The 27,231-nt window shown below is 34.9% G+C and overlaps 1 protein-coding gene across 4 annotated transcripts in view; it reads left to right on the top strand.

Moving 5' to 3' along the window:
- Nucleotides 1-27,231, top strand: part of LOC118205983 (cullin-5-like) — a 170,684-nt gene that overhangs the window by 9,729 nt on the left and 133,724 nt on the right. For all 4 annotated transcript variants that reach the window (XM_085823827.1, XM_085823830.1, XM_085823829.1 and 1 more), the window contains one exon: nt 14,939-15,048. In XM_085823827.1, coding sequence (XP_085679953.1) covers nt 14,939-15,048 — 110 coding nt within the window. The remainder of the gene's footprint in view (nt 1-14,938; nt 15,049-27,231) is intronic.

Here is a 27,231-nt window from a genome sequence, read left to right as displayed (position 1 = left end):
ACATTCTCAGTTAGACGGAATGGTAGAGAGGTTTAATCAAACCATCCTTAAAAACCTCTCATTGGTCATTTCCAGAAACCAACAGGACTGGGACAAAAAATTACCACTGGTTTTACTGGCTTACCGCAGTACTGTCCAAGAGACTACCAGCTATTCCCCATCTCAGACGCTCTTCAGTGGTGACCTTCGTCTGCCTTGTGATATCTTGCTTGGTCGCCTTCCGGATCCACCTTCATCACCTGAGAAATACATCCAAGATTTCCAGACCCAGTTTGAAGTGATGCACAAGAGTGAGTCATCTTGGCGATCTAGAAGATAAAGATCCGATACGACAGAACGATGCTGAGCAATGTCGGCTGAATGATGTATTTCGGATCAGTAAGTCACACTCTAAGCCTAAAGTTGTTCATTACCACAGGCTAGCTCCTTATTATGGCCGTAGTATGTAGTGTATTTAATATAAATAGTATAAGACCATGGTCGTTTTTGTGTCTATATTTGTGCACTCATTTATTGATTTAGTATTTGATTTGTTTTATGTTACTTATTGTAATCATTGTATATGTTGTTTGTTATTGCATTATAATGTGTAATATTGCATTGATGCCATAGTTGTAAGTTTCAAATCCTGTCCAGGGATTGTACTGCCTGGGATGTGTAGTCGTTGGGAAGGGTGCAGTGTTATGAATTTTGTATTGAGTTAGATATATTTAGTAGAATTATAATTAAAACTGTTTTATTTCCCTGTGCAATGCAGCGCATGATAAATTTTAAGAGAAAGCTACCCCTAAGAAGTAAAATTAATTATAAGAGCACATGCATCTCTTTTATTTGTATTGAAATTGAATAAATGTTATTGACTTCTGTTGGCTGTAATCATAATTCCATCCTCTTGTTGGTTTCCTGAAATCTCAAGAAGCAAAGAAATTACTAGGACTCTCTTGTGACCGACTTTAAAAAGCCAGAGAGAGATGTCTGAGTTAAGTTGTTTACTTAGCTACTGTTGTTCCTGTTGATCAGATTAAGTTTCTGGTTAAGTTGATCGGATTAAGTCTCTGCACTGTAGATTGTGTTCTATTTAACGTTTTAGTAGTTTGAAGGATAACTACTGATTATTACTACATGGTATTTTAGGCACTTGTCCGAGTATCTCTGAGGAAAATTTCAGTATTCTGTTATATTTCTTTTGATAATAATTAATTTTGTGAACATTTTATCGGACTTGTGCATTCAATTTATTATGAACCTGTACACATGGAAGAATATTCAAGATCTTAACGTTGCAACATTCAAAACTTTCCTTGGATATGTATTTGTAACACATTTTGCATTTGAAGCCAAACTGTGACCTTTTTTCTCTCCTTTTCTTATTGATAACACTATTAACTATCGTGGCTTTAGATATTAAAAAACCATGGCTTTTACACATTGTATCTTAATAACTAAATATGAATAACTTTCTTCAGAAAAAGCACAAACCTGGTCTTCCATCCATTCTTCTTCTTTTCTACTTTGTATGAAAACAAAACTGTCAAGTAGCAGACAAAAATTTATGTTTTCACAAATATAGCTGCAGTTAAATAAAAAATTTCCAAGAAGAGGATTTTTTTAAATGGCAAAGCAAAATCATGGTAAAAATGTACGAATGGCCTCTGTAACAGCGAAATATCATGAAAGTTTTCACTAACAGAAGAAACAAAAAGTACATGCTTATGTCAGGTATAAACAGTGTGTACATGTGCATATTTTTAACTGTCTTTTTCTTGCAAAGGTTGAAATGCACTAATTCCCATCTCTTTTTAAGGCTGTATAACCGACAAATACCAGAGCGTCTTAATCTGGTGCTCGAGATTTTAACAGTAGATCCTGAGACACTGCAACTTTAATATATAATGAGAGTAGAGCTATATCAAAAGATTATGATGTCTGGACAAGTCTCAAATTAGTGGCTTCCTAAATACCATTTTACACTTTGATATTTTTATTTAATTTATGATTTTTTCCCCCCCATTCTGATTTTTACACTTGAACTAAGTGCCTCACTTACAGCAGTGCTCCGCAACTGGTGTGCCATGAGTAGGATATAGGTGTGCCACAATCAAATACATGTATTTGACATTTTGCAATTTTTTATCATGTATTTAATACACAATGACAATTTTTTTTTCCTTAATAATGTCTATTTTAAATGTTTTTATATATTTCACTGTTGTGTGTGTGATTGTAAGTATGTCAGCATTTGAATTTTTCCGGCACTTCCTTGATAACTCGGAACTCTTTGGTGTGCCACGAAATTCCAGAAAGATTTTTTGTGCGTTGCAGGTGAAAAAGGTTGCGGAGCACTGACTTACAGCACCCTCAGTATAATTTTTGTGAAAGATGAAACTATCATACCTCATACCTTTCCATATCTAGAAAGGTAAGAGGTATGGTAGTTCTTAAGAATTGCTGTTTAATATTAAATGTTGTATTTGTTTAATTTTACTATTTTTATTTTGATTTATTTGATTTACTGTACATTTTTGCCTTTTAGTGCATTCACTACATCAAGTCAGACATTAGGTATTACTGAAAAAAATCAATTGCATTTACTTTGTATTAATATAATTCTGTATTGGTATGCGTTTTTAATTTGAAATCTTTACATTACTGAGAAATATGTTGTCATTGATTTGTGTTTTTAGAATAAAAAATACACAGCAGCAGGTCAAACTTGTGTGGATTCCAATTTACAAATAAAAGGGGTGATCAAAAGGCAGATGAATAAGTGATCTCTATGTATAAATTATTCAAACATTTCCAATTGTTTATTTTCCTTAAATACAGAAGTGTTTGTGGTGCTTACGTATTATCCAGTCAAAGTTGGCTACTATTGAACCACTAAAGTTGCGCCAATCATTCCTGTGGAATTCTGAAGCAACTGATGCTTCTTTGTTTAACAATTCAGCCCACTCAATTTTTGACATTCTGCAAAAATGCTTTATTCAGTTTATGCTGCTTTGTTTGGCCCTCCAGTTTTACAAGAATTTCTGTGTAGAACGCTACAAATACAAACTTCCTCCCTTTCCAGTCTATTTATTTTTTGTCAGACACCTTTTTTCGTAGAAAATTTCCGTATGACCTCTGAAAATAATCCATTGGCTGCTGTTTTGTAAAAGGCAAGTTCCAAACTCTAAATTTTTTTTTTTTTTCAAAATGAAAGGAAAAAATACAGTAGCATTTATATTATTGTATTCATGCCCGGTGTTAGCCATTTTGCTACCTGGTGTGGTCTCTGCAAATCCTAAATTTTGCTGCCCAGTACTTCCCTAAATTCTAAAAACTTTGCACCCCTAAATTCTAATTCCCAATGCCTTCTCTAAGTAAAACAAAAATTTGTTTTCACTAAATGCTGCTGCCCATCAGACAGTGCACTGGTTGCACTGTCTCCGTTGCCGGCCCTGATTTTATCTGTAATTGGTGCTAAATGGTGCTGCACGCCGACATGGTCAATAGAGTAATATATAAGTTCATGGTTGATGGGATAATACATAAGTATGGTGTATTCTTTATTTTATATTACTGAAACTGTAAGGATCTTAAGTTTTACTAACGTTTATTTTATTTTAAATCTTTACTATCACTTCTTATTTTCTACTTCCGGCCAGAATTATAAGCGTGAAGGTTTTTATGCAAAGTTTGTCTGGCGAACGCCAAGTATTTAATTGTGGCCTTTTGCCAAGCGAGAGAGAGGAAGCAGTGAGTCAAAGCAGGCCGCTTACCTTAGAAGTTACGCAGTTGCTGTTTGCCTTCCAGGCCAGAGGTTTTAATCCTCTTGATAAATTAAACATATTGTAGTGTACACAGTCTCTGTGCTACATACGCTTCCTGTTATTATAAGGCCAATCTTCCACGTGTATTATTCTAAAGTTAAATTAGAGTTTAGTTTTATTTTTATACTTTTACGTTAGACCCCAAGTGGCGGGTCAGTGTATTCCGAAGTACGGAAGTTATTGTATATAGAGAAAAATAAAGGGTTTTGTATACCCTTCGTCTGTATCCTGTCTACTTACCACAATTAGTGAACATAGCTTTAGTAAGCTCTCTGTTCCGAGTCAGGTCCTTGTATGTTCCCGAAGAAGGTTAGAAGGAACATTGACCCTGATAGTGGCGCCCAACGAAGAAGAATAACCATGGCCGAGTTTCAAGAAGAACCTGTGCTGCCTGCAGAAACAGCTCAGAATCCAGAAATGCCAGCTGCCGCCCTGGAAGGATTTGGTTACATCGTCCAGACCATGCGCGCTTCGATGAAACCAGAAGCAACATTTAACGGAAACTCACCGGTAACCAGTTTTTTGGAAAAATTGGATGACCACTTCATGCTCTACCCCGTGCACGAGTTTCAAAAAGTTACCTTAGCTACCAGCGCTTTGAGGGGCCAAGCGCTTAACTGGTTCAAATGTATAGGCAGAAGTCTCTTGGGTCAAGCAGGAAGTCCCACCTATACTTACGAAAATTTCAAGACTGCCCTGCTAAAAGCCTTCCCTGTTGTAAGGGATCGTGCGAAATTAGAAACGGAACTTTTCAGTATATATCAACAAAGAATCGAAAACCTCTCGAGCTTTATTTTAAGAAAAATTCACGTTTTCAAGCTCTTGTATGGAAACCGTCCAGATCCTGAAATAATTCAAGTGATTTTGCCTAGGTTACTGCCCCAAGTGCAAGACTTTATTGAATTAAGAAATCCGACTACACTGGAAAAGTTATTTGAGCTAGCAATCCAGTTTGAAAGTAGAAGAACGGCGGACGTCGAAAGAAGACGCCAATATCAACAGCGAAACCAATTTGGTACGCCAAGACTACAGCAAACTCAAGCATACGGCTATGGAGAAAAAGCGAATCAGTGGGCAAGGAAACCCGAGCATTCAAAAACAACCGGCGAACGTCGACAGTTCAATAGCAACCCAGGAAAAAAGTCTCAAGGCCAGGGGAAAAAGAAGGAAAGCACGGAAAGGAAAAATAATTTAAACTAAAACGGATTTCTGCTGACGAGAGGGTGCGGAAATCCGAAGGCCACGAAAACCCCTCTTCCTACAAGTTAAATACAGTAATGGTGAAAAATTTGACTCTTCCGAAGATTGAAGTCTTGGTGAATAATATCCCAGCCACCGCACTCCTGGATACCGGCGCGCAGTGTTCCTGTGTGGCAGAAGAGTTTTTTAGGAAGTATTTTCGCAAATATCGCATATATAATGCGGATAATACGACAGTGTTAGCGGCGCAATGAGAAAAATGTAAGTGCGTAGGTAAAGTACCTTTGTATATCCGTATCAAGGACGAAGAAATAAAGGTGATGTTTTTTATAGTAAAGAATCTGCAAGCACATTTAATTTTAGGAATAGATTTTCTTTCAGAAGCCCAAGCTACGCTGGATTTTAATGAAGCGTCCCTTAAGCTGACAATGAAACCAGTTCGTACTGAAAATGCTGAACTGCCGATGTTAAAACTTGACCACCTGCCTAATGACGAGCAAGATAGAATCCGACAAGTGGTAAGTGAATTTGCTTCGTTATTTAGTGATATTCCAGGATTTACTCAGGTTACTAACCATAGTATTGACACCGGAGATGCAATGCCAGTTCGCCAAAAACCATACCGGTATGATAAGAATAAAGAAAAAATTATAGAATGGCATATTACCGATATGCTACGTAAAAAGATCATAACGCCCATCTCAAGTAGTTATGCTAGCCCGGTGGTTTTATGTAAGAAAAAGAATGACTACCCTTTGGAGCATCCAAAAAGGTGGAGATTCGCTATTGATTACCGTAAATTAAATTCCATAACGAATTATCTGGTATATCCGTTACCGATCATAGAAGAAATTTTAAGGAACATAAAATCAACCAAATTTATGACGACTTTAGACTTAACGACTGGTTATTTTCAAATAGGGGTGAGGCCTGAGGACGTGCCTAAGACTGCTTTTATAACCAAGTCTGGCACTTATGCATTTTTGCGTATGCCGTTTGGCCTTTCAGGGGCCCCGGCAACATTTCAGCGATGCATGGACATTGTGTTAAGACCTGTTCTTGGAAAGTCCACATTTATCTATTTAGACGATATCATTATTACTAGTGATAATCTCGACCAACATGTACAGGATTTAAGACAGGTGTTTTCTTTATTAAATGAGGCCGGTCTAAAAGTTAATGTCGAAAAGTGCAAATTTGCAGCCCCTGAATTAAAATATTTAGGTTACAAAATATCTCAAAAAGGGATCGAGACAGATGAATCAAAAATAATCGCTGTACAAAAGTATCCGACTCCAAACACGGCAAAGAAGCTCTCTTCTTTTCTAGGACTTTGTTCATATTATAGGTCCTTTATAAAAGATTTTGCGGCTATTGCTGAGCCATTGTTAAAATTAAAAAGGAAAAAAGCAAGATTCTCGTGGACGGCCGAAGCCAATAGTGCTTTCGAAAAATTAAAACAAGCATTAACGCAAGCCCCTGTGTTGAAATTTCCTGAAAAGGATGAGAATTTAGAAATTTCAGCGGATGCTTCGGATTATGCGGTAGGAGCGGTACTTTCGTAAAATCAGCAGCCCGTGGCATTTTTTAGCCGAACTAATTCAAACACAAAGAAACTATTCCGCGACCGAGAGAGAGGCACTTGCAGTTCTGTTAGCAGTGCAAAAGTTCCGAGTCTATTTTGGAAAGGCGCCGATAACAGTATACTCTGATCATGCGGCGGTAACTAGATTGTACTCAGGGAAAAATTTATCCCCAAGGTTAATAAGATGGGCACTCAAGCTGCAAGAATATAATCTGGTAATCAAGCATACCCCCGGAAAGGAAAATATCGTAGCAGATGCCCTATCAAGAATTAAAATTGACGAACAAGGTAATGCCGTAAAGGTGGCAATGCTCACAGCATGTACAATAAATTCCCGAGAAACTGTAATAACCGAACTGGGTAAGGATCCTGAGTTTGGAAGCATTTATGAGTATTTGAAGGATCCTGAAAATTTTAGCCACCAAGATATTGTGACGATAAGAAATAGGGCGGCCCATTACGAACTAGTAGATGGTCTATTATTTTATACAAAAACTACGAATTCCAACAACGAATTTCGACCTGTTATCCCAGCTAGTCTTAGATTAAATATCCTGCAGGAGCTGCATGACAGCCCTTTAGCTTCTCATGCTGGTATTCGAAAAACTATCCAACGCGTACGCGAGGCAGTCTACTTTCCTGAACTGCAAAAGTTAACAAGGGCGTATGTCCAGTCCTGCCCAACATGTCAAGCAGTTAATTATATTAATTTCCGCCCGGCCGGGTTTCTAAATAGTATTAAATTTGAATTTCCAAATGAAATAATTGGCATCGATTCATTGGGCCCTTTCCCAAAAAGTCAGTTAAATAAAAGTCGCTATCTCCTTGTTATGGTTGATCATTTTAGTAAATGGACCGAAATTGTTCCCTTAAAACGAACCTCCACGAAATTAGTTACTGATTCTATTTTAAATAAATATATTTTAAAATACGGGGCGCCCCTAAAAGTTATATCGGATAATGGTCCTCAATTTGTAAGTAATATATTTGAAGACATGTGCCAAAAACTGGGCATACGTCATTTAAAAATGGTCCCGTATCGGCCGCAATCAAATATAGCGGAACGGGTCAATAGAAATATAGTGAAAATTATCCGTAGTTATGTTAAAAATTTTCATAAAAGCTGGGATAACTATGTCAATGAATTTGCTTTCGCCATTAGGACCGCAAAACATGATACAACGGGCAAAACTCCTGCTGAGTTATTTCTAGGCAGAAAGGTTATAACACCGTTAGATAAACTATTTTATGTGCAACAAAGAGCCCCAGAATTTAAAATGGGTGATATAGAAAAACTAATAAAAGAAGCAAAAAAGAATACGGAAGTAGCACAAAGAAAACAGAAGCTATATTATTATTTGAAACGACGGGGAGTAACTTATAAAGTAGGCGATGAAGTTTTAAAAATTAAGCATTCACTTTCTTCAGCACCAGAAGATAAAACTGCCAAATTTTTTCCACGATTTGAAGGACCATATGTTATAGAAAAAATAGCTCACGCTGTAGTAGTGCTAAAAGCCAGAAATGGTGAAACCTGTTCCGCAAACATTGATCAAATCAAGCCCTACTTCGATCGTAATAAAATGCAAATCTTTTCAGATCTTTTGCAGGATCCGGCACGGCAGACACTGCAGGTACAAGCTCCAGAGGTGAAAAACGACAAGTACAAGGGCAAGCCAATGAGAGACAGAAGCAAGTGAAAAGAAAATTGCCCCGCGGAAAAATTGAAGGTAACAAGAAAAAGAAGCCGTTCCACCGTCCAGAAAAGAGAGTTCACGAACACCCCCAGAATGAAGAAGGGAGAAGGACGACGTATGTGAAGAGAACCAGGCGAAATGACGGCAACTATAACCCGGCTTTAAAACGGAAGATCTACTCATCCGACAGAACTCTCCGCAGCAAAAGTCGCCGAACTGTGGAAGGGCCATCAGCGGCGGAGGAAAAGTTACAAGGAAAATTTGAACAGCCAACAACGAGGTCCAAGCAGGAACACGACAGAAGTTTCCCGGTTCCACCAAGACCAGCTGCCATCAAACGGCCAAGACCACAAGCAAAGGAGAAAAAGAAGGTACTCAAGGGTGGCCGAACTGGTGAAAAAAGGAAGCTTCCAGAGGAAAGCACTGAAGGGCGAGCCCGTACAAGAAGGAGGATAAATCAAACTACTATCTGCAGTACCTTTAAAGACTGGGCCCAGAAAAGGATGTCCGAATATTACAAAGATAAGTAAAATTTTATGTTACTTTGCAAAGTTAAGTTACTTAAGTTAATCTTTCATTCTTACTGCAAGTGGCAGATTTCAAGAAGTTTTACCTCATGCGAGGTCTACCTTTATCGCCAAAAGGGCGAGAAATGAGTTGTGACCAATTTTCTTATTATGTTTTTCAATTACTCGCGCGTAAAACTAAAGTTGATGTATAATAGCGTTGTGTAAAGACTTAAATATTGTAAAAAGTTATTGTATAAATTTTATTTAAAACATTCTAGCAAGAGAGAAGTTTTAGTCTGAAAGACTTTTTGAAATGTATTATTTCAATGTAGAAAGAATTGGCACTTGCTTTGAAAAGAATAGAAGTTAACAAGGTACTACTAATGTATGTTTTCAAATGTGTAAAAAATTAACAGCATGTTGATATGTTCTTATATACAATGTGAACTGTTATTTTAAATGTTAAGAAATACCGTGATATGGTAAAAGTGAAAGTAATGTTAAAAATTTGTTATTCATGTGACTGTAAAGACTAAATCATGGCGAATATGTGTTAAAGGTTGAATGATGTAGTTAGGCTCTCTGACGCTACACTTTAGAGTTAGCCACTTTTAGAATAGTACCTCAGGGTTTAGAGTTGAAATTAGGGTGTGTTAAGAGGTCTCGTTATGTTGATTTTTAACACGTTAGTGTTTTGATTGTAGGAGGAAGTGTGGCACACGTAGACAGAAACACATTCGTGTTTGGTGTTCTTTTACAACACATGTCAGAGAGCACGGGGAGAGATAATTAAAATAGTCATGAATGAAATAAGAATGTTAAGAGAAGTGTAATTATATATGTTACTTGCCATTTCATTGTGTAACATTTCATTAAACTAGTTTTCCTTCCAGGTCTCTGGAAGGAACCAGAATTGAATAAAAGCTCCTGTTTAGATGCAGTACAGATGAAAAAAAAATTTTTGTATCCTGGGAGCTGCTATTGTAACAAATTTCTTTCTTTTAAATTTCTAGTTTCTAGCGAAGTTATGTTTGTAAAAGATTGGCCTCGCGTTAGATTCTAGAGCTAAAAGTTTTCAACAAGGTCGTTTTAGACCTCAGTTTCAAACTAATTAACTCTGGCGGGAAGTATGTAAGGATCTTAAGTTTTACTAACGTTTATTTTATTTTAAATCTTTACTATCACTTCTTATTTTCTACTTCCGGCCAGAATTATAAGCGTGAAGGTTTTTATGCAAAGTTTGTCTGGCGAACGCCAAGTATTTAATTGTGGCCTTTTGCCAAGCGAGAGAGAGGAAGCAGTGAGTCAAAGCAGGCCGCTTACCTTAGAAGTTACGCAGTTGCTGTTTGCCTTCCAGGCCAGAGGTTTTAATCCTCTTGATAAATTAAACGTATTGTAGTGTTCACAGTCTCTGTGCTACATACGCTTCCTGTTATTATAAGGCCAATCTTCCACGTGTATTATTCTAAAGTTAAATTAGAGTTTAGTTTTATTTTTATACTTTTACGTTAGACCCCAAGTGGCGGGTCAGTGTATTCCGAAGTACGGAAGTTATTGTATATAGAGAAAAATAAAGGGTTTTGTATACCCTTCGTCTGTATCCTGTCTACTTACCACAATTAGTGAACATAGCTTTAGTAAGCTCTCTGTTCCGAGTCAGGTCCTTGTATGTTCCCGAAGAAGGTTAGAAGGAACATTGACCCTGATAAAACTATGAATTATAACTTTGCTTAACACTAAAGAGAAGTTATTTTTTTATGGCACTCCAAGGTAGGTATATGGATAACAGGTTAGTTATAAAGTAAAGTTTTGTTGATTATGGTTACCACAGAATGAAACTTTTTTAGTACTTGTTCATTTACAGAATATCAACCATTTCATTAAGTTCAGGATCAAAGAATATGAGAACTGACAAAATATGGCCAGCATGTTAAGCTTTAGTAAAAAACAAGTAATGCCGTATTTGGTCAGCGGCAATTGTCTGTATTTACAAGGCTATGTTTATGATTCAAATTTTCTAATCACAGCTGCATCTTATTGGTGTTGGTGTTACAGCAAAAGCATACTTTGCCTTAAGTAAAAACCAAGACTAATCTAAAATAAAACTAATATTTATTCCATAACTTAACACAACTAGAATGTATTAATAGCTTTTACATTAAAACCAAGGAGAAAATAAAAACCAACGAATCATCTCATGCTCATAAATTCTGACACATAAATATACAACATCAGCCAATTCGCAGCAACCATGTTAGTTTACCACCAGTTGAACCCTATTCTAATTCGCATGAGGAAAAACCAAAAACAGAGCATTAAGTCAACAATCACTCTCTTCTTTTTCATGCCAAATAAATAAAGCAGATCTGAAAGGTTTCAGATTTTAAATTACGTCCAAAGGTTTTTTTTTTACATTTTGTGTGCTACCGTTATTTATTAAATATCATGTTCTTCGCACTGAAACCATAAAATTCAGTTCAAGAGCAATATCGTAAAATATTCTTAAATTGAGCATATCTTTAGAATTTCTGAAGCACAGTCTCGTGTGCTCGAAAAAATGTTTTTTTCCCGTACAGTGTTGCCATTGCTCGATTTGAAATTGTCGAGTGTGTTAATCAAAAATCTGTTAATGTTTTACAAAATATGAACTAGATTATAAAACAAATTCCAAATTTGGGCTTCCAGATGCCGATATTCGGATTGAAACGTACATTATTCAAAATTTGATGGCTCTACCTACCGTTATTTTTTCACAGTGCGAGAAACATATATACATTTATGCAGATACTTCATTATTTAATTTCTTTAAATATAATACAGGGCAATAATATTTAATGGCAACAGTTTGAAAAGTGAAACAATGCAGAAAGTGAATCAATGTAAAATTCCATAACGAAATTAATAGTCCTTCTGGGCAAATTGTCCCTGTGGACTAAAAAAAATCTAAAAGGTTTCAGATTTTAAATTATGTTCAAAGGGGCATTTTTTAACATATTGTGTATAGCTATATTTATTAAATATGTTCCAAGTAATAGTATTTATTAAATATGTTTTCAAGTCCATAGCAGTTAATGCTTTCATAAATAAGTCTGCATTATTTAATTTGGTGGGATGAATTCGAGGTCAAATACCCCATCATTCACCAGTTTTCTAGTAAAGTGATATTGTATGTCAATGTGCTTACTCCAGTGGTTTTTTACTGGTGATCTAGAAAATCAGTGACAGATTTGTTATTGCAGAATAGTTTACATTCTTCCAAATTAAACTCTAAAACCTCATCTTGTGAGACATTTTGCGTCCACATCAATTCCTTCGCTGCTTCTGATAAGGCGATATACTCTGCCTTCGTGGTGGATATTTCCAAATTACTGGTATTTCATCTGAATATAATATGAATCCACCCATGGACATATGGTCATCCCTATTACTTGCCTAATCAGCATTTGAATAACAATATAAATTTAGGTGTTTAATCCTGGATAAGTTTAACTTATATGCTTTAGTACTTATGAGATAACCAAGCAATTTCAACAGTGCTTTCCAATGCCTAATTCTAGGATCCTTCTGAAACTGTGATAAGATATTAACTGCATATGCGATATCGAGCCTTGTCCTATTAGCTACAAAAACAAACATCCGAATAGATTTCTAAAAGGTAATTTAAGAATTTTAGCAATTTCTACACTTGTAGACAGACAGCCTAATTTTGTAAGAACAGTTCCTTTAGTTATGGAAAGTAAAGTTATTGGTGTCTAGAAATGTTTAAATTTTTCAAAAATTTCTGTGATATATTTTTGCTGATAATATGAAGGTCCCATTGTCATTTTGTTAAAATTCTATTCTGAGTAACTTTCTAGTTATGCATAATACTTTAAGATAAAGAAACTTACTCAACTGTGAGATTACTTTATTCATACGATGCGGATCTGTACTAAAAGTTACAATATCAGCTACATATTACATTAAAGTTCTTATAAACAAAAATGTAGATTTTCTAAAGTATTTTCAAATTCGTAAAACCATTCATGGCCGTTTTGATGCAGACCGTAAATGGTCCTGTGTGATAAACACACAATTTTTTTTTTCTCTTCAGTAAATCCCTCTGGCTAGATCAAATATGTTTTTTCATTTAGCTTTGCATATATAAATTTGCATTTTTCACATCTACTTGACAGTCATCATCAAAATCTTCACCTGTTTTCTGCCTGAATCCCTGTGCAATTGAATTTGTTCAAAGTATAAAATTTAAACTATAGTTTAGTGACTTCATAGTTATTTGTAAATATGATACTTAAGAGTGCATAAATTGTTCTTTATCATTTTGTGCCCTACTAATGATGATATATATATGTACACACACACACATTATATATATATGACTGGTTGAACTTCTTGTACCGCCATTAGAGGCTTAACAGGGCTTATTGGAGCTATTTAATTAAAGAAACATTGAGATTTAAAACAAGGCCTAAATCAGGCCTATTAAGCAGTAGAACTACAACATTACTACCTGAAATAACTTAAAATAGAATAAACAACTAACATATGAACTTAAAGTGTAGGAGCTGGTGAGATTTACCAGCTACACCAACAAAAGTACATTATTACATACTTTGTAAATTATTGTAAAATATAACACATATTGCATGCATAAAATTATATTGCTTACATATACAAAGAAATAAAATAGCAGAATATCATAAACATTCTAGTTTTCCTTTAAACAGACAGACAAATTTTAAACACAATCAATATATAAATTTAGTACATTTACAGATACATATTTTATGAAATTTGACAATTTCAATTTAGTCACTGTATTTTTACTTAGATCTTTTAGAGTATTAAATTTAACAATATCTGGAATAAATCTTAGAACAATATTAGTCATAGAAGAGCATCTAAGCAACAGGTGCTCAATATCGACATTACTCATGCCACACCGGCATGCACAATTTTTAATCGAAAACCTATTATAATAAAAGGGAAAATGTCCATGATTAGTTAAAGCTTGGTTTAGATACTTGTCACTTAGGCATATTCTCTCACTTACAGTTGAAATTAAATTATAAGTGAATCTTTCTTTAGAATCTGGGTCGTTCCACTTTGCTTGCCCTTGAATCAAACTTTTTCTTTTCAACAAGGGTTTCAAACTGTTAAAGGAAGTCTTTACTTCAAAATCAATAATTTGATTTTTAGTAGCAGCCTTTGCCAATCTATCTGCTAGCTTGTTACCATTGGTACCAATATGACTCTTTGTCCAAAAGAGTTTAATATCTCTGAAAGCGCTAAGAAAAATGAGCATGTCTTTTATCTGTTTAATTAGATCGTTACTTGGACAAACATCCGCAATTGAAACAGTTGCGCTTTCGTAGTCACTATAGATTTGTACAGGATCTGTCGCAGAATTAGAAATAAGCCAATATAAGGCCTCTTGCAGGGCCTAACTCTGCCTGATAGACAGAGGCATTGTCAGAAAGTCTATATTTCCTTTGTAAGCTTATTTTCTCATCTGAGAACACAAAAAAGGCTGCCCCCACATGACCACATGACCCAGTCATCCCATTACATGCATATGTATATATATTTAATTTTATGTTATTATAGCTACATATCATAGTTATTGCTTAAAGAAAGATTCATTTTATGTGTTACCCTAGGTCAAGTATATGGGTAAAAGCCAGTCACGAAGCAATTTTTTATCTGCTGTGGCTGTCTTATGAAGATTTTTTTTTTCAACTCATCATGTTTCAACTCATCATGTTTTCAACTCATCATGTTACTCATCATGTTACAATAAAATAAGTAATGAGATCATAAATCTGTTTTGAAGGAAAAGGGTTCCTGAAAATTGAACATTTAATGGATTTAATGGGCAATTTGGGACTATTTTTTATGCAAATATTGATATCATTTGCAAGTAAATTATAATTTTCCATTTTAGTCCATCATGAAAACTGATAATATGTCTATTATTCTTATTTATATTTTTATAAATTTGTTTTATATAATTTAAATAATCTGTAAATCTAAGCAGTCGAGCCAAAACTTTCAAGTTAATTGCATAGCACTTATTTTTTTCCTTGAATTTTTCAGTTTTTGTTTGAGTAATTGGCCTTTTTTTTAAAAAATTAGGATAGAAGGAAAATCTCGTTTGGTGATCAGTGGCCTGCTATGAAGCCAATAATACTTAAGCTCTTATATCAAGAAACAATTACACGTGCAGAATGGCAAGATTTATTTTGGTAAGTTATAAATTTATATTTCTGCATGTCATTTTAGACATTAGAAAATAAAGCTTATCATTTTATTCTTTAACATTATAATTGATAAAATAAAAAATGATATAATTTTAAGCTGTGCCCTATTAGTATTAGTTGTTGATTTTTTAGGTTCTTTGATTTTCAGTAGAGAATGCAAACATTGAATGATACTGTACTTCTTAAGTGATATAATTTTATGATTTGAAATTGTTGTGTGATATTTCATTTGTGAAATTCTGTGATTTTTTTTTCAAGTGAAAATAGATTGAGGAAATCCCATCAAAGAAACCACATTTTTCAACACTGTAAGTGTTATTTGGCTTGGGGTAGTCTGTATTTTGGGGTACCCTTGGATTATCTCTAAGTTTTTGATTCATTTATGGTAATCTGAGTATTTTGTGGTGTATGTTTTAGAAACTCTGTCATGACGTGATTGACATGTGACTGCGCTGATTTTGGTTGCTGGGAGAATATTTTTCAGGGCTTATTTCTAGATTGGATGTCGGTTAGGAAGTGCATTGCTTATTTTGTGTTTTACACCATAAAAAAACTGGCAGTGGTAAGATTAACCTGAAGTTTCTGTGCGATTTGGAACGAATGGGAAAAGAAATACAGAGAGCAGTATACAGATTCTAGTTGAGGTAATTTTAAACAGTTTTAGATACCGTTAAGGAATTCTGTGTGCCACACACCGAAGACTCAGAAATTTCTAAATAAAGTTAAGTCAATATTTCCTTTTTTGCACTGTGCAGATTATTTCCATTTTTATGTTATTTGCTTGTTTTATTTTGATTTAAAATCAGTTTGAGATTAGGATTTTTTTTAAATGTTTTAATTATGTTTTATTGCATTATGTTTTGGATGCCATTTTACTTGGGAGGATGTTGCACATAAACAGAAATAGTGAAAAAAAAAAAAAAATCGCCAGTTTTCGCCAAGGGGAACCCCGAAATAATTTTCCCTTTGGCATGATTTTCACGATTTTATATGGTCTGAGAAACTTGGGTTTCAGTTTAAGATCAAGTCCATGTTGAGTACGCTTGATAGCCATTACATAAGAAGCTGGAACTTATGGGATGGTTTACATCATAGATTGTAGGTTTTATGATTTTCAGCCTGCAGTTTTACAAAATCTAACTGGATATCTGCATTTAAGAGTACTGTAATTTTGTTATGATTAGCAGTGCTGAATAATTCACTTGCTGAACTTCACTGACATTTTGTTGGATTTCATATCGATAATTTGGAGAGAATAGAAATTCTGTTAGAATTCGACCTTTCAATTTGCCGTGGCATGAGGCTGTCCTGTAGTAATTTGAATATGCTAGATATTGTTGGTTGAACAATGGTCTTTAGCTTGTGACATTTTCTTGTATTTTTCAATTTCTTGTGTGATGACCTTCTTTCTTTCTACCTTGTGCTGGGTTAGAGTTGGTGGTAAATATTGCACTAGGTTAGAGGCATTCTGCTGCCTGTCAAAGCTAAAATTTTTCACCGCATACTGCTGCTCTGTAACTGCACCAGTTGCCTGGCTCTGATGCCAGAGCATTATACTTCTTTTAATCTGTTGATATTTATTGTCTTCCTAATTTTTGATCAACATGGTTCAACAACGAAAAGTTCGACAATGATCCACTGCTTGATCACTCCAAATTTCAGGCAATAATGAGAAATTTTGCTCCCATAAATATTTATTTTTAAAGTCTGATCTTTTATTTTCTGAAGTATCCTCTGCCTATAGACTCCATTTCAAACTCCGTTAAGATTTATTTTTTGTACACAAGTTAGGTAACCAAATGGAAAATTGTACTATTTAACCGTTAGGCTGACAATAATTTATTTAAAACTTTCTTTTGAGTTATTTTATTTAAAAGTTCAAGAAAAAAATGGTAAGTCATTTGATTGCCTTTATTTGATTGCCAACAGTTAGAATATGGTGGATTGGCAAGAGCTTAAGAACTAAACTATTGTGCAGATATCTGCTATGTTACAAAAGGCCTCCACATCGAACATCAAGCATGCCCATAGAAATATGAAGAGTTATGCTTCATGTTATACCTGCATTTGTGAAGTAAATTCTTTATAGTAGTGACAGGTATGTTTTCTTTCTGTAACATTAGCTCAAAATTAAACAGCTAGGTTGAAGAGTTCGGCTGGTAGACAGATGAAATATGTGCTCAATGAAACACTTGTATAGCCTGGCATGAATTACTAGATTTATTTATGTGTGGAATTATCATAAAAATTCAAGAAATGGTTTTGGAGTTCATGCACATAATTTCCATTATCTGTGTCCAAAAATATTAGGACAATTTGAGAGACAGTTTCAAGAATTTTAAATGATGCACATGAACTTTATTATCTATGTCTGAAATTATCGTGATGATTCAAGAGATAGTTTCGAGAATTTATTGATGTAGCGTTTCATTCACTTTTTTCCCTCTCGGATATGTTGCCCAGTAAGAAAATAATCACTGTAATTTGTGATTTAATAAAAAATTAAGGTACTTAAGTATATTCTGTGAACCATGAAAGTTGGCAGAAGTCTCACCTAAGTTGCCCCAGTCATTCCTGCAAAATTCTGAAGGAATTGATGCCTCTCTCTTTAATAAACAGTAAGCTTACCTGCTTCTCTTTTGTGCTTATTAAAAAGGGCTTCCATTGGTTTCTACTGTTTTGTTAGTCCTTCATTTCTTTCTGTATCGCCTTAGTACTTCTTTTCTGTGTTTGTACCGATAATGGTCATATTTAAATTTATTAGTTATCTTGTATAGTTCGATCATCTCAAACACAACCTTGGCTGACATTCTGCGAAAACATACCGAATCATCCAAAAGGAGCATTAATTATGTGACATGGGGTGAGAGGTCCACTTGAAAGTCCTCTCTTCGCTAGAAAGAGGAAATTTTTATGACCCAAGGAAGGAAATTCCCCATGCCATTGAGTGATTCTATTATCGGTTGTCTTTCGTGTCTTTGGTTCATATTTGCAGAAATAAATGCCAAGATTTGCATTGGTTTGCTGTCTGGAAAGCGAGAATGTTGAAATTGTTTTTCGGAATTTATGAATTTGATATGAACAATGTGTATTTCATTTCTTATTTTTAAAGATAAAGTCACTAAACATCATGAAACTATATTTTTTAGAGAAAGTATTCTTTTTATAGTAAAAAAAGGAATCCGGTCAATAATTTTCCACTCCATCTGACATTTGCCAATAGTTTGGCTTTTTGCGTAAGTAGAATTGATAACTTGTTTTCATCATTAAAATGAGTTCAGTTGGTGAAACAATGTGTTTCAAAGTGGTGCTAAGAAGTTGCTACATCATGTCATTATATTTTGTGGCATGGAAGCTGAGAATGGAAAACTAAGAAATTCCCCAACTCGCAGCCCGAGAAAAAAGCAAGCAATATTGCAGGAGTATATTGTAGCTCAAATATAAAAAAGATAGAATAATTATTAATTATAATATAAATATAATAATTATTTACTGTCTTTTAATTATTATAATTAATAATAATAATTAAATTGTTAAAATTCATTTTAATAAATGATAATGAAAATCATACAATAAGTAACTGAATCATTAGAATTACAGTTATAAAATCAAAACCATACAATAAAACGAAATAACTGAAATATAATACAACACAATTTATTTATTACATTTTGTATTAAGTAACGTACATAAGCAAAACTAATTCTTAAAACACTTGCATTTTTACAAATATGCAAATAAATAAATGAACAAAATTAAATATAATGTAATTAAACAGCTAATTATAAATGATGATCAGCATATAAACTTAGATTATTTACTGCATTATTAAGTACTTTTCTGTCTTCTCATTTTTGTGCTCTTAAAATGCAATGGAAATAAAAAGGGAAAAAATAATAACGGAAAAAATCCTTACTACATGATTCAAGTGCATCCAGCCTGTTTTGAGAATAGATTGGTCCGAATGGCGTATGCGTGTTTGCTCTCATGGTCGCGGCTAAGACAATCAAACTATAGTGTTATATTTAAGACACAATAACACGCCGAATAAATACTAATTTAGAAGTCAAACAACAAAAATCAGTGTTTTTTGTAAATATAACACTGATTTTTGTTGTTTGACTTCTGAATTAGTATAGTGTTATATGTAAACAAAATGTAAGTAATAATATTAATAAGTAATAATATTAAGTGAGTAATAATATTAATAAGTAATGATATTAATAAGTAATAATATTGAGTAAGTAATAATATTAATAAGTAAAAAATCAAGTTTTTCCAACTGATTTTTCCCACCAGGGAAAAAATTTTCCAATTCTCTCAAGAATATCTTACTTTCCAAATCTTCTCAAATCTGATGAGGTGACATTTGCAATATATTAAATCTTGTGTGATAGAAAGGAATACATGACTTATGAAATTTTTCATGAACTATATATTATAGTTAAGATTGAAGTTCAGCAGCATTAGAAAAGATTTCCCCCTCTTTTGTGTTCATCTATTCAAAACTACAAAATAAGTTATTGCACACAATAACAAAAAATATTATGTTTTATTACATTGTTTTTATGATTAAGTCCAACTCAAAAATTTTTTTGAACCTCATTTCCATTGCCTGTTCTCTGTAAATAATTAATTACTTTGCAGCTTCTATCATTGATACAAATTAAAATTCAATATCATTATTTATTTAAATTTACTATCATGAAAGTAGATCTTATAGCAAATAAAAAAAAATATGGTACTTTTCCGTTTCGCTGGCGCAAATCTCGCCAAGCAGACTTTATTGGCAAATTCATACAGTATACACATAAAAAATTTTAAGAAATGTTAGTTTTTAAGAATTTTGTATTTTGAAGGCATAAACATTTTAATATCTTTTAAAATTTTGACAAAAGCCGATAATTAAAGACAATAAATATGTAAAAAGAAGAATTTACTATGCTTTTATGGTTCAACATCCTGATTTGCCGGTTCATATCACGTGACCCCAAGTGATCTCATCTCACGTAAACTAAGCTACAAAAATCTAATTCTCTCAGTAATTATTTACATTAATTTCAAGTTAAATATTAATTTGGTATACAAGTTTAAATGAAAGAATTATTTGAATTAGGTATGAATAGCTGCAGTGCTTTACTTCGCTAGTGCATTCTCATTAGAATTGATGAATTTAACCCTTGACTTTGCCTTTTTTATATTTTCGCCTTTGGGTGAGCTGTGTGATTGCATCCTAATTAACTTAATTATCGCGAATGGCTTTAGGGCATAAAATTTAACTATCTGGTTAAAATTATATGTACGTTTTTGCCAATATTGAAAAAAAAAAACAATTAATCTGATAATAAATGGCTGTGACTTGTTTTGAAAACGAGGCATAAAGGTTACCAGTGAGGATATTCTGTTTGGCATCAAATGTACCATTATTGGTGACATCATCGCCCATGCAGGCAAAATGGAAAAGTACACAAAGATACAAATTAAAATTCAATATCAGGATTTATTTAAATTTACTATCATGAAGGTAGATTTTATAGCAAATAAAAAAACTACACCCATACACATGCATGCATGCATGCATGCACACATGCTGATGGGGAAAAAAGTCTCAACACCGAGATGGAGTTATGGAGATATGTTACATAAACGAAATTTGATAGGCGTGCTTATACATTAAAAGATGACGTCTATTCAGATTTCATGGAAGGCACAAAAGTATAGCTATAATAGCACCACTATGAACATGCAAATCTGGTTTGCTTTAAATACATGCTGTAAAGTTTGTAAGCATTATATATTGTTACGGATTTGGTATTTAAATAGCTTATGTTAGTTGAATTGTAAATTAAATGGTTTTATTTCCCATGCAGTGTAGCGCGTGACGAATATTAAAAGAAAGCTAAGCTGGAAAATTGAAAATACAAGAGCGCGTGCATGTAACATTTAATAAATATCTCTTTTTGATTTCAAAAAAGTACTAGAAAATATTCGCGCACAATTTTAAAATCTTATAAAAGGAGGAAAACCTCTCAGTTCATAGTAGTAACTTAGTTTGTTGTTGTTTAGAAAACTGCTCTTGTTGACTGTAGCGAATTAGCGGATTAGCTTTCTTTAGCTATTTTGAATTAACTTCTTTTGAATGTTTAAGTAGTTAGAAGATAACTACTGTGAGATATTGTAAAACTGAAAAATATTTGAGGGAATTTAAGCATTTTGTGATAATAATAAATTTTTTGTTCATTTTTCATCGGACTTGTGCATTTATTTCGTAACGAACCGTATGCACGCAACAATTTTCGATGTCGCGAGTGGGATTTGAATGCCAATCACAAGAGCGATGGAAGAGCAGTTAAGACAGCAGATATCAGCCTTTGCTGCATTTAAAGAGGAAATGAAAAGGGCCAGCAAGAAATGAAAGCGGCACAAGAAGAAATGAAAGATGAGATGAAATCTAGTCACGAAAAGTTGGAAGCTGGTCAAGTAACTTTTAAAGAAGACATAAAAGCTGTACAAGAAAAGATTGAAGCAGGTCCAGACGAAATGAAAAGAGAAATAACCTGTGTAATAGAAAGTAAATTTGAGGCTATGGAAGACAGAATAGGAGCTGTCAAAAATAAAGTCGGGCAAATTGAAGAAAAGGTTTCTTCCGTCAAAGATGAAATAGAAGATAGAGTGTCGGCTGTGGAGCAACGAGTCGAAGGAAGAGTTTCGGCCTTCCAACAAAATTGAAGAAAGAGTCTCTGCCGTCCAAGGACATATTGAACAACAAATCAAAGACAGAATTTCTGCTGTCGTCGCCAAAGAAGTTGACACTTTAAAGAAATTCGTAGCGATGGCAGGGAGCACTTCGGATGGTTTAAAATTTCTACCCATGTCTGCTCGTCCCTCTCTGAAGCTATCGACATATGATGGAAGACCTCCTGGCAGGTGTATAAGACACAATTTTCGATCGTGGCAGATGCAAATGGATGGGATTCCCAAGCTAAGGCCTGTCATCTCGCCACTTCTTTAAGAGCCGACGCAGCGGATATCCATTAGACTCTTCCCGAAAACAAAAGGTTACATTTTGAAGCTCTGTCCTGCGTCTTGGAGCTGAGCTTTGGGGAAAACTGTTTAAAAGACTACAGTAGGCTTCAATTAAAATCCCACCAACAGAAAACCACGGAAACACTTCAGGAGCTCGCCACAGATGTTGAAAAGCTGTCCCACCTCGCCTTTTCGGAGTGCCCGACAGAAACAAGGGAAATCCTGCCTCTGGAATACTTCATCGACAGCATCCAGGATCCTGAAATACAGAAAGCTATATGAATTGCGGGTGTGAAGGATATAAAAAGGGCTCTGTTGTACGCCATGAAATTCGAGGCAGCCCAGCAAGCAACTCATAGAGACCACTACCCAGTCAGAGCTATGTGAGTCCACGAGCCAGTGGATCAACTGATGGCTCATTTAGATGATTTATCCAGACAAGTCGACGCTTTGATACAGAGTAGCAGTGAGAACAAAGTCGCTCGAAGGTGTTGGAGATGTGGTTCTAAAAGTCACCTATGACGGCATTGCAGAACACCCCAGGGCACGGATAATAAAGCGGATGAGTTGACAAGACCAGTGAATGCCTTGAGAAGAAATGTTGGTGAAAAGAAACCGACCCTAAAGTGCTGGAACTGAGGTGTTGAGGCCACCTACGAAGGAACTAAAAAAAACCCCAGAGCACGGAAAATAAGGCATATGATTTAAACAGACAATTAAATGCCATGAGACGCAAAAGGAGTGACAAGAAACCAAACTGCTGGAACTGCGGAGCAGAAGGCCACGTGCGAAGGAACTGCAGAACACCCCAGAGCACGGAAATTAAGACTATTTCCCAGCAACGATGCAGAAAAAAAATTAATAGCCATATCGAGAAACTTATGTTGCCAGATAATGAAAAACCCTGTTTTAAAGCGCTTGAGATTTCTACAGTGTGTGGCAACAGTAACGGACTGTCCATCAATGGGAATGTTAATGGAGTTCCCTGCAATATGGCGATAGATACAGGAGCCAACGTTACCGTCATCCAAAAAGATTTGGCTCAACAACTGGGAAGCAAACTTATCTGGACACCGCCCTGCGTTACCCTCCAGACCGTGTCCGGTGACAAGATTGACATCGACGGAAAAGTAAACATTAGCATCATGTTTGGAAGTGCCGCTTACCATCACACGGCATATGTAGCAGAGATCACTGATTCTTAAATGCTCGGATTGGACTTTTTAAGGAAATACAATTTTTCCTTAGACTTGAAAAACAACAAACTGCTTTCAGCATCTGATGACATGACTATCCATCCTCAACAGGGATCCTCGCCTGGAAATGTCGATGCCTTGTCCGAAAGACCCAGCTCAGGAAGCTGCTGAAATCATACTAGGGTCGAAAAAAAAAAAAACGCAAGACTACCAGCTATTCTCCATCCCAGATGCTCTTCAGTCGAGACCTTCGTCTGCCTTAAAACCACCTGTTTGATCGCCATACGGATACACCTTCATCGCCTGAGCAGCACATCCAAGATGTCCAGGCCCGTTTTGAAGTGATGCACCGTTCCGCACGAAAGCGAGTGAACTTGGCGACGGAGAAAGTGAAGACCAGATGCAACACGAGAGCTACTGGACATAGATTCAACAAAGGAGACAAGGTTTGGTTGTGGAATCCGACTTGTCCGAAATTACAATCACCTTGGGATGGTCCTTACGCAGTCCTAAACAAAACGAATGACGTCGTGGTTCGGATCCGTAAGTCATCGAGCTCTAAACCTAAAGTCGTTCATTACGACAGGTTAGCTTATTACTATGGCCATAGTATGTAATGTAAATAATTGTAAATAGTGCAAGACCATGGTCCTTTTTGTTTCTAAATGTGTATTTAGTATTTGATTTGTATTTGACAGCATTTGATTTGTTTTATTTATTGCATTTATTGTTCATGTTGTTTATTATTGTAATGTAATGCTTATTATTGCATTTATGCCACAGTTGTAAGGTTGGCTTCCTGTCCAGGGATTGTACTGCCAGGGACGTGCAGTCCTTGGGAAGGGGGCAGTGTTACGGATTTGGTATTTAAATAGCTTATGTTAGTTGAATGGTAAATTAAATGGTTTTATTTCCCGCGCAGTGCAGCGCGTGACGACTATTAAAAGAAAGCTAAGCCGGAAAATTGAAAATACAAGAGCGTGTGCATGTAACATTTAATAAATATCTCTTTTTGATTTCGAGAAAGTACTAGAAAATTCTCACGCACGATTTTAAAATCTTATAAAAGGAGGAAAACCTCTCAGTTCGTAGTAGTTACTTAGTTTGTTGTTGTTTAGAAAACTGCTCTTGTTGACTGTAGCGAATTCGCGGATTAGCTTTCTTTAGCTGTTTTGAATTAAGTTCTTTTGAACGTTTGAGTAGTTAGAAGATAACTACTGTGAGATATTGTAAAACTGAAAGAATATCTGAGAGAATTTAAGCATTTTGTGATAATAATAAATTTTTTGTTAATTTTTTATTGGACTTGTGCATTCATTTTGTAACGAACCTGTACGCACGCAACAATATCATTGATATTTGAAGTAGTGAGTTGATGTTGGTCAAGAATGCCTTTAATAAGATGAAGAAGTACAACATCTCAGTGAGTTTCAATGAGGTTGTGTAATAGAGCTACAAGAAGGTAGATTTTCTTTCTTTGATATTATAGAAATCTTGGGAGGAATGTATTCACTGTGCATGATTGTTTGTCAAGGGAAGGTACTAGGCTCAAGAAGGCCGGGTTCCAGTCAGCTGGCACGGCCCTACTGAGATTGAAGACTGCCGTGTTTGACATATGGCTGTAGCACATCATACTACGAGCAGCCGAAATTCGAGCTGCTGGATACAACGAACTGTTACTAATTGGTTACTTGAAAGACAGCTTCGAGCTAGATGCCCTGTAGTGTGCATGTCATTGACTCCAAACCACTGCTGTTTGCGACATCAGTGGTGTCAAGCTTGTGTTCTTTAGAGGATTAAGTGGAGATCTGTTGTGTTTTCTGATGCCAGTGATGGCTGTGCATTGATTAAAAGGAGTTCAGTTTAGCACCTGGAACCAACCTGTCTGTGACCTAGACACACTGGACCTACACTTGGAGTTGTGGCCTGGAGAGCAATTTTATATGACAACAGCAGCACTCTCATAGTTATCCCATGTATTCTGACTGCAAATTTTTACGTCAACCTGTTCTGCTGCCTTTCATGAACAACATACAAAGAGGTGTTTTGCAGCAGGATAATGCTCGCCCTCGTACCACTGTTGTAACCCTGCATGGTCAGTAGTGTCAACATGTTGCCTTGACCTGATAGACCACTAGATCTTTCTCCAGTGGAGCGTGTATGGGATATTATTGGACGACAACTCCAGTGTCATCCACAACCAACATTAGCCGTCCATGTAGTGACTGACCAAGTGCAGCAGGCATGGATCTCCATCCCAGAAACTGACATCCAGCCCCTGTACAACACAATGCATGAACATTTGTATGCTTGCATTAAAAATTCTGGTGGCTACACCAGTTTAAATGTACCAACATTTCACATTTGAAATTACTCCTCTCATGCTTGTGCATTAACCTGTTATCTTTAAAATTTAATCAATTAAATAATGTTACCTAGATAAATGTATTGCCGAAATTTCAGTACTCCACAGTAATTTTTTCTTGGTGTTGGGATTTTTTTTTCTGTCAGTGTGAGTGTATATGTATAAATAGATAGATATTTAAAAAAATATAATTTAAGATGTAAGAAAATTTGCATGTATTAGAAAGATAAAAAATATAAATACACACACACACATATACAGTCAAAAGTCTTTAATCCGGATGTCCATAATCCGGAATGATCTATAATCCGGACCTCAAAGCTACAAACTTTCTGCGCATGCACATATGCATTTACGCATGCGCATAATACATTTACGCATGCGCGTTTAATGTATAACGGATGGTATAAGCTAAGCTAAAATTATCTAATTCAGTTAATGTTGCAGATTGCATTGTTCCTTAATCTTCGAATTGGATCCAGCTTATTATTTTTTGCAGCCTGTTAGAGCAATTTTATAAAAGTAAGCTTGAACTTTCGATTATGTCAAAAAGAATTTCCAATTCTGGAGCTGCCGAAGGATCTACAAAGCGAAGGCGTGTTTTGATGTCCATCAAACAAAAAGTGGAATTGCTGCAAAAAATGGATAAAGGCATATCCTTTGTTTCTCTAACCATTCCGAAATCTGTTTATCAATTTCACGTGGCTCTGAGGGGGGGGGACGACGCGGTGCGCAATGAACTGGAAGTTGATCTGTCAGCACTATCCTTATCTTCAGGGCAGATGTTTTTATTTTATTCAGCTTATAATTCCTTACTAAATGTAGTATTTCATCTCGATGTACTCCGTCTTTGATATGATTTAAATGAAATTCCTCGTCATTATAAATATCACGAATACACATTTAATAGTTTTCTGGTTGCAATTTTCTAATGTCGACTATGTGTAATGTATGCTTTATGCATGTGCGCATTGAAAGAAATGTTTAATAAAGTAAACAAATACATATTAAACTTTTTTTTTGTAAATTTTGATACCCTTTAGATCATAATTGCTCTTTATTTCATAAATTGCGGTTTCATATTTTTAATTTTATAATTTCTGCATGCCATCTTACCAGATTTAAACTGATGATCTATAATCCGGAATCGCCGAAGTCCCGACGAATCTGGATTAAAGACATTTCACTGTATATGGCATACCTACTCCTTAGGCAGATAACCCTCGAGTGCTTTGCCATGGTCAAACTAACCTGTGATTTTGAAAATTTAATCAATTAAATATGTTACTTAAGTAAATGTATTGCCGAAATTTCAGTGCTTTACAGTAATTTTTTTCTTGGTGTTGGGATTTTTTTTCTGTCAGTGTATGTATGTGTATATAAATAGATAGATTGATAAAAAAATATAATTTAAGATGTAAGACTATTTAAGATATGTTAGAAATATAAAAAGCATATTTTGATACACACACACACATACATATATAATTTAAAATATAAGAAAGATAAAAAATGTAAATTTGTATTGATTTTTCAATTTTCGTTTACACTTTGTTTTTATATACTTTTTCGAATTTATAC

Source organism: Stegodyphus dumicola, chromosome 9 (genome assembly GCF_044657685.1).
Source record: "Stegodyphus dumicola isolate Sdum_Otavi_A_Nest chromosome 9, ASM4465768v1".
Classification (NCBI taxonomy): Eukaryota; Metazoa; Arthropoda; class Arachnida; order Araneae; family Eresidae; genus Stegodyphus; species Stegodyphus dumicola.
This window is presented reverse-complemented; position numbering and strand designations above follow the sequence as displayed.